Source organism: Copadichromis virginalis, linkage group LG23, assembly GCF_057382275.1.
Source record: "Copadichromis virginalis isolate Kocher_CV1m ecotype Utaka linkage group LG23, C_Virginalis_male_GT1.1, whole genome shotgun sequence".
Classification (NCBI taxonomy): Eukaryota; Metazoa; Chordata; class Actinopteri; order Cichliformes; family Cichlidae; genus Copadichromis; species Copadichromis virginalis.
Window position 1 is genome coordinate 39,542,935 of NC_140639.1, and position 9,165 is coordinate 39,552,099.

The 9,165-nt window shown below is 41.6% G+C and overlaps 1 protein-coding gene across 1 annotated transcript; it reads right to left on the minus strand.

Annotated features, from left to right (window-relative positions):
• Positions 1–5,028: 5,028 nt before the first annotated feature.
• Positions 5,029–8,808, minus strand: en1b (engrailed homeobox 1b). The gene is made up of 2 exons (XM_085449110.1): positions 7,946–8,808; positions 5,029–5,862 (listed from the first exon to the last, which is right to left on the minus strand). Exons 1-2 carry the CDS (start codon positions 8,478–8,480, stop codon positions 5,543–5,545), a joined length of 855 nt encoding a protein of 284 aa, XP_085305236.1. The 5' UTR covers positions 8,481–8,808; the 3' UTR covers positions 5,029–5,542.
• Between the last annotated feature and the right edge of the window lie 357 nt (positions 8,809–9,165).

Genomic DNA, 9,165 nt, shown 5'->3' on the forward strand with positions numbered 1-9,165 from the left:
TTTGTATCATAGAAACAAAGAAAATATATAAAATAAGAAAACTGGGAGTCTTTCAACTGTTCATCAGACTAAGTTTAGACAATTATGTACTAAGTACCAGTACTTTAGTATGTACTAAGTTCATTGACTCAAATAAAAATTGGCTGCTACCAATAGTAAATGTAAATCGTCAACAAGTCCAAGTCCAGAGTGCTTTTTTTCTGATATTGTGCATCCATGCTGTAAGTTTTTCTCTTTCTCTCTATTATAATTTTTTTCAGTCACCCAAACAAATAATGTTTGCTGCACAGGAGCTGCGTCTTTGTATGTCAGCATTGTTTTCCTGCATTTTTTCCTGCATATGATTTTCATATTATTTTGTTTAATCCCTTTAGTAGGCAAAAGCATGTTTTTTACACATTTGTAACGGCTCCGCACATATTTTCTCCATGCACCCTGCGTTTCTACAGTGTACACTCAAACACACCGGGTGCCAGGACATCTCCTGACAGAGCACCGAAACAAATGAATACAGTGTTGCCTCATACAGCTGGATGAGCTGCAGAATGTTACGCTCTCCATTTTCTCCATGTCAGTCCAAGAAGAAAAGTAAATAAGAATAGTTCTTCTCAATGCCATGTGACAAATTTTGGTGGTCTGCATGAAGTATAGAAAGAGCAATCTGATGTGGGACCAGCTGGACATCTGCAGAAATTTAGGTAAAAAGTTGAAAGAGGAGAGACATGAAAAGGGACTCTCTCATTGTCTCCAGCTCTCTTTTCTCTTTACAGAGGCAGCTGGGAAGGAATTACTAAACTTCTCTACTTAGCGGCACCACAGTCACAGGGTAGTGATCTAAGAAGCTCTTTTAAATGGCGCTCTCTCTCTCTCTCTCTCTCTCTGTGTGTGTGTGTGTGTGCGTGCGTGCGTGCGTGCGTGCGTGTGTGTGTGTGTGTGTGTCAGAGAGAGAGAGAGCCTAGAATTTCTTTTCCTGCCTTTTTGCACGGATGCTTGTATGTCTCTGCATGGGTGCCTTTTATTGTGTGCGCCTCTAAAAGCTCTCCTATTTCTGCGTCGATGTGTATTTTCCAGCAGCTTGTAGCACGCTGATTAAACAACACTTTGAACACTTAAATTGAATGAACTACTGAGGTCACCTCCCCTTTTGTTTGAATGGCAGGTGGTTAGCCTGCATGTTTCTAATAGGAACCCCACTTTGTGTGCTGTCACTGTTCAAAGTGTTACAAGAGGAAAAATGTTTCTAAATGTTGGTTCACCTCTACATGATGTAGATGGTTTTTCGAGTGTAGCGTAATCATCGATACATTTAACATGAATGTATCTGTGTTAACTGTAGTACAAGAGGTGAAAACTACAGCAAATATAATCACGTTTATGCGAATGAATATAAAAACTAAAGAAAGCTTGTTTTACTTTTTACCAAATTGGCTTAATTATTACATTATTAGAAATTATGAGAAGATATATATTTATATAGATTATTATTTTTTCATTATCACTGATTGCTTCATAGACGAGAGGCTTTTATAGCTGGTCAGAGTTATTGTGAAATCATGATAATGCACTGATGATGTCTGAAATTTTTTGTAGGGGTTATAAAGTTATTTATAACTTTCAAATTCATCTGTAAAGTTAGCAACAACAAAAAAAGATCGATGGCATTATTGCTACTTTGTTTTTTTTTTTCAGATTTTCTAGATATTTTTAATCATTTTTCTTTTTTAAGAACAATAAGCGTGAAGTAAAAATACAATACTGTGATAAACTTGGTTTGCTTTTTCAAATATATGTTGTGTTATATTATATTTTTATGCATATTGGCAACATTTTGTTTTAATTATCACTGATTTCTTATCAAAAGAACATTTACATTTTGTAGTAAGGATAATAACTGTGATGTTTAAAATGAAATATTGTTATTGAGTTAGTAAATAAAGTAACATTGTAAGTAATGATATTATCATATGTGTGTAATTTCCTTTTTTTCCTGAATATGTTACAGTCATGGTTAAAGACTCGTTACCCATCACAATGCATTTGTTAAAAAAAACATAAAATGAAACAAATTAAAAATATTCATCCAAAAAAGTAAGCACACAGTCCACTGCCTTAATTAAATTTGATTAATGGCATTATTTTTGGTTTGCATGTTTTCAAGCTTTATAAAGATACCCGAGAGGTCTTTTCCTGAATTTGCTTCCACAATACTGAAAGTTAAAACTGTCTATTAAGATGAATAGCTTTAGAAAGAATGAAGATCTCTTGTTGCTAATACAATGTGTGATTTTTGTCCTGTAGCAGAAAACACACACACCCTTTTTTAGAAGAGATGTCAAAGCTGCTGACAAACAGTTTGGGACTAAAAGGTCACCATACACTGATCACCGATAACACTCGGAGGCGATGCAAAGAAGCTGAATTTCCTCAAGGAATGATACTTGAGTGCAGTGTGTGTGTGTGTGTGTGTGTGTGTGTGTGTCCACGCTCTTTGATCTTGTTTGCTGCTACATTTGGAGCCTCGTGAAAGAAACTTTCCTCATAATGGAAATCTTATTTAATTCTTCGCACTGCTTTGTGTGTGTTTTCGAACAGCGGTGCTAATGCTGCTGTGTTGCACTTTCTGGATATTATATAACACGGCTGTTCTCGGGGTGAGCCTGATGATAATGCTTCATTTTGTGCATGCGTGCTGTACCTGCTCGGAATCCAACTCTTTCCCCCTCTTTTTTTTAAACGGCCCAGATTTCCAGTGTGTATTCTCTTTTTATTGCTTTCATTTGCATATAAATTAAATCCATATTGTGCCTGCGAGGCAGACTATGCTAACTATGCAAACGATCCCGGGCTTTTCTTTGTTTTACAGATAAACCCTCGGCTTCCTCAATGACAAGGTGGGAGGGAGGGATGGAGGAGGGGGTTAGAGGAATCCTCTCGCTGTTTCATAATTGTATGAATTTTAAATACACTGTCATAAGATCCTCTTCCGCATTCACAGCAGGGACTGGAACTATCACTATAATATTAGACCTACAGGGTTGGCTGACCGTGAAGAGGCAGGCAGCCTTTGCACCTCTGCTCACACATGCGGGCCAGATGGCCAAAGACGCAGGATTTGGAAACACACTGTCCTTGTGTGTGTGTGTGTGTCTGTGTATTTTTCCTTAAACATATCCGCCAACTCTTGTTTTATTCCCGAATACATCGAAATTATATTAAAGTATATTTAATCGATGAGAAACAGCGCACATTTCATCGCATCTGCTGCTTTTGAGCGGCATCAGCAAAACAAACAAAAAGTAGCACATTTTTTTTAACAGAGAGAAAAAAATCCAACTGAAATTAAGTCCTATGAATATTCAGTCACACATTATAGCGGTTAGTGACGTTAAATTAGTCCTTATATTAGTGTGGGGCCTCTGGAAGCCCCTTCAACGACCCCTGGAGGATTTCGCAGGCTGCAGGAGATGCTGCAGGGCCAGTTATTATCATTCTGCTGCTACCTCACATTCACCATGAAAAACAGGAACCCTTAACTATAAAAAGGTGTGTATATATAATGTATTTTGCAACTTCTACGGTCACTTTTTGTAATTTAAACCTTTCTCTTTATAATCGAATTCGTTTTTTTTCTCGACATGCGCAGTTATGTCTGTTGGTCGCTTTGAGGGATAAAAGGCAAACAAATAAAGATTTTTAAGGTAAAATCGTTCATTAAAATCTGTAACCTGCCTTTAAAGTTCACGATCGTCGTTATTGAAATCCATTATTAACACGTGATGCTGCGCGGTTATTAAATCTGTGCTCTATAGGCAGAGCCGAACGCAAACGCACTTGAAATAATTAAAGCTCCTGAAACGCGAAGGCCGTGAACGCCTCTGCAGGCTCGTTAGCTCTTAATTAAATAATCTCTTGTAAGCGCCGGAACAAACAGAAGCAGCGCTCATCGAGCTCACAAACGTCCTCCGGATGCCAGTCTTTTTTCTTTATTTCAATCCCCCCCCCCAAAAAAAAAAACAAAACAAAACAAAACAAAAAAACAAAAACAATAAAGTCAAAGAGGAGAGCTTTCCTCTTCTTTGTTTATATGCGCCACAATCAAGTGTGTTAAATGTGTGATATAATCCAGGTCGAGATAAATCGGCGGGGATACTAAAAGGCTCAGGTGCCTGTTTTTAGCAACGAGGGGATGCTGTGAGGATTCTCACTGGACTCTATCGCTGACATAAACTCCAAATATTACAGTTAGAATTACCGTGAAGTGATATAACTGAAAGTGAGCACAAATAAAAAAAATATTCACGTTTTCTTAATAATTGGAGGAAAAATTCAAGGTGGCAAAAAAAGAAGGCAGACTGTTCAGCGTAGACTAGTCTGATACTAATACTTCAAGAGTCACAGTTTCTCCTTTTGATTTGGGTGAAATTAAATGGATTTCTATAAGTTTTTCTGCTGCTGACCTTGGAGTGCGACACACACACACACACACACACGCCATGCCACAGAGTTCACAGCCAGGCTCAGTCTAACCTGAACCTGAGGTCAAGTCAGGCCGCGCAGGACGGAGAGACAGAGCGCTTCTCCCCAAACCGCGAGTTCACGTTTTAGTATTAACTCCAGCGTGCGCGTTCACGCTCCAGCGTGTCCGGAGAAAGTTGAGCAGAGGCGTGAAAACCTATAAATGCCCAGAATAGTTTTAATAGGTGAAATGGTATCCATCAAGGAGGCGCTGAAACAGGACCTGCTGTGCGATATATTTCTGTGTGTGTCTCAGTTTGATATGAAAGCTCCGATAAAGACTTCACATAATCCGCTGTTTTATAGACAGACGGAATTTAAAAAGGCCGGTAATTACACTTTCCTCCTTTAAACACGTTATGTGCCACGATTATATGTCCGTGTGGGCGTTAATATGTTGGGGAGTCCAGGCAATGTAGTTCAAGCGAAATAATATTAATAATAATATTACCCAGAATTCCCGTAAATTCACCATATTGTAAGGAATCATTGTGACATGCTGACAGCTTATCATAGATTTAAATATGTTTTATTCTCAAATATGGCAACAAAACGCTTTTATTTCTTTCTCTTTTTTTATCCGTGGAAATGTATGTAAGAAATAATAATTTAACCCATTAACTACTGCTCTCTCTCTCTCCCTCTTTTTTTAATTTCAGACTACATGTGAACATATTAAAATCTTTGGCTTGTTTGGCTTGACTGATGTGTTGAAGGGAAAATATGGCGCAAATATGGGGAAAAGGGGGGTGGGGGCAAGGAGACCACAAGAACCTATAGATCCTAAAAAACAGTGAGAACAGACAGAGAGGAGAGAAAAAAGGACCGGCGTGAAGAGACGAGCCTGAAATTAAATATACCGTATACAACATGATAACTGTGTGGCTATATAAACTTTAATAACGAGCGTTCATTTATATAACTATGTCCATATACTGTTACCATAAACAGAAATCTGTGTTTTTAAATAGCGTCCCCCACTTCTCCTTCTTCTCCCAGTTCGTTATGTCCAAAAGAGTCCGGCCGCTCATTCGCTCTCCTCCTTCTCCTCCTGCACGGTGGTCGTTGAATGGTTGTAAAGTCCTTGAGCCATGAGCTGCAGGGCCAGGCCGTTCTTGTAACCGCTGGCCTTTTTAATCTTGGCCCTCTTATTCTGGAACCAGATTTTAATTTGGGACTCGTTCAGGTTGAGTTCCTGGGCCAGAGACTGTCTCCGCTGCTCCGTTATGTAGCGGTTGGCCTGAAACTCGGTTTTGAGTCTCTGCAGCTGCTCGGCCGTGAACGCCGTCCTGGGCCGCTTGTCCTCCTTGCCGCTCTTTTTCTTCTTCAGTTTCCGTGTCCTTGGGCCTGGTGTGGAAACAACAATGGGAAACAAAGATTTATTCTAAGGCTGGACACAGTCTGACACCGAGCACCACTTTTTTTCTCTTCTATTTTAAAGGAAAGAAAAACGTGAAAGCGTCTCTCTGTGAGCGATGATAGCGCCTTATTATCTGCTCGGTATGCCCGAATGTAGGTCACAAGTCTGTGCGGGAATGATGTGGGCAGGTTAGCCTGTGCTGGGGATGACTTCTATCAAAATAATGTTTTGATGTCACAGTAAAAAAAAAAAAAAACAGCACAGAGAATGAGCGGAACTGTTAAAGCTGGACGCTGTGCAAACACAACTTGTTTTAAATCAGAGCAAACAAATATAAGCCTTTGGTGGAGGAAGTGGAGGGGGATTGTGGGAGAATCTCACGATTGATTATTCATTACTATTTGACATGCTGAAGGTCTGCCTCACAGGTGAGTGTGGGACGTGGGAGACAAAGTAGCCAATCAGAAGAGAGCAGCAGCAACCCAAACAACAACAACAACAAGAAAAAAAGCTCCAGTGCAAATGATGAGACTTGTTAAAGCCTTATGAGCCTTGTCCTATCGCTCACACGTGGAAGTGTTACACTGGAGGTGCAGAGATAGATATCCTCCCTGCACACTCCACAGCTCCACAAGCTGCAGCACAGCTAATGGGACCTCATCCGGGGCTGCTTGATCAGTTATGACTGCAGCAGCGCGGTATTTTCACTTCAAGGACCCGATCGAATAAAGCTGAAGCAGCAAAAAAGAAAAAAAAAAAGCACGGGAATTTGGTCACGTAGCTGAATATATGAGTGCGCATTGATCCGCTGATTAACTGTGTACTGCGCACATTTAATCCAGTGGGACAAAGGAAGCGCTGTCGCTGTGAAACAGGGCAGGCTGGGGAGCTTCGGGTCTAATATTAGATTTCATAAAAAAAAATAATAACAATAAGTCGCAGAAAGACTTCTTCCTTTACCCTGACACATAATCACCACCATTAAAGCCAATAAAACCTTCCGCACCATCACATAGGCCGGCCTAGAAGCTATGAGGCGCGCGCGCGCGCGCACACACACACACACACACACACACTGTTTCAAAGATACATCAGCATCCTGTATGTTTAAACTGCTAAACATTAAACGGGCCTAAAAAGTCATTGCATGACATATGCAAACACTCGAACCTTCAAACTCATCTCTAAATCGATGCATCTTCTGCATCAGCTCAGAGGGGAGAAAGCGGATAAAAGTGAAAAGAAAAGAATTGCTTTCAGAAAAATAAAAGCAGCAGTGGTGGAGGTTAGAAAACAGATCCATGCCTCTTTTTTAAGTATTATTATTTTTAGGCTAAAATTCGGGAGCAAAAACAGAGAAAAACGTTCCAGCTTTAGTTCTGTCAGACTAAATAAATGAATCTAAAATAACCGGCAAAAACACGTTAGCCCGTGAAAGACCAGACAACAATACATTTGATTTTTTTAATAACCGTGTGGACTTGTAATTGGGTTTAATAAGGTATGAATCCTCGGCACTGTTGTTGGCTTGTTTTACATTACTTTGGTCTTTTCCGCACAAGGGAGGAAACATTAATATTAACAGAAAAACCAAATACGTTCCATATATTTTTGTGTAGTTTGCCTTATTTAGAGTTTTTAAAAAGTTTTTTTTAAAAAAATACATAAAAAATAAATCTGCTCGTGACACTGCCTGGGGCCCACATCAGCTTTAGCCCCAATGTGCTTCAACTTCACTCTGAATTAATTTACTTAATTCTTCACTTTGACTTTTGTCACCTTGTGCTTCCGTTACACTCTCCATTATAAACTGCTAACCACTTTTACTTCAGCGACTTCTTTTCAGCACTTTACCCCCCGACAGTTCTTATTTTCGAAATCAAATCCCTTTGTTTTGATTGGCTGGAGCACCTCGGTAAACTATTTAAACACTCACGTGCCAATTTTAAATTCCCTCTTTTTCTTCACGCTGGCACCTGGAAGAAATGTATTTGACACAGCGGAGAGAAACACAAGTCATCCCACTCCAGCACCCCACTCGATATCATTCGGGGACTACTAGCGCCTTACCAGATGAGGGCCGGTCCGAGTACCGCGTACAGTACACCCAAGCGGGCCACAACATCGGCTGGCTTTCTTTTGCCATGGGCGGAGAGCCTCCATTGCTGCCGCTCATGACCATAATTGACGAGGGGCTGTCTGCGTATCTACCAGTCCCGTTGCTCGTCGATTCGCACTGCTTCGACGAGTTCTGCTTGGAAGAGGGGGAAGAGGACGTGGACGACGACGAGGAAGGCGACGACGAGCTGCTGTCGCTGCTGCAGTTGGAGTCCAGGCACAGGCTGCCGGTGTGTAGCGGCCTCGCGCCCAGCGGGTTCACGTTTTCCCGACCCGACGTCTGGCTCCGGTCGCGGTAGTTCGGCTCTTTTCTGCAGCCGAAGTCCGGCCGGAGGATGTTGTCTATGAAAAAGTTCGTGGTTCTGTGGGCTTGCTGGGCTGCCTGGTGGGGTAAAATCATAGCAGGGGATGGCAGGTTCGGCGACAGGGACATGCTCTCCTCCTCGGTTGTGTCCCGGCCGCTGTTGGGCTCCTTCTGCTCTTCCATAGCTGGTGACCGTGAAAAACGTCGGCCTCTCCACGCCAAACTCCACTTGTTGCTCACTCTCCCGTCCCCTTCGGTATCCAATTCAGACAGACAGCATGTAAAAAAGCCTTTTTAAACTAGAATAAACACCTGCGTTCGTTAACAATATCACCTAAAGCATGTCCTCTCCTAACAGTGTTCCGAGACCTGGCATAGCGAACAGCTCCACGTTACAGCCAGTGTCCCTGCCGCTCCTCGGTGCAGCATAATATCTGTGTATTCGCTCTTCCCAAACTCTCCTAAAACCGTTATCTCCCCCCCGTGTGTGTGTGTGTTTTCTCCCTTTCTCTTACACCCAGCCGGAAGCACGTGTGCGCGTACACATAAAGCAACCGGCCAATCAGGACGGAAGATCGTCCCTGTCACAATTGACGCTGTCCAATTAGAGCTGTGGCTGTGCTGCGGGCGAGCACGCGCACGCAGCACGCGCTTATTAGTTGGATCGATTCGGGAGAAGCGCACGTGCACAGACGTAATACACAGCAAAACAAAAACAAGCGCGGAGACAGCCACCATTAAAAACACTGCTCAGAAGGGCGAAAGGATTTTATTCCACATCGCTACATGCTCTTTAAGCACATTTTAGTTTTACAAACTATTTGAATTCAAACGCACTTTATAAAAATGATGAAGGAATAATAAAAAT

Excerpts from the sequence above, each read along its gene's own strand:
- en1b (XM_085449110.1), bottom strand. The coding sequence starts at position 8,480 with ATGGAAGAGCAGAAGGAGCCCAACAGCGGCCGGGACACAACCGAGGAG. Across the intron at positions 5,863-7,945 it reads CTCGGACCGGCCCTCATCTG|GCCCAAGGACACGGAAACTG; the intron begins GTAAGGCGCTAG and ends TTTCCACACCAG.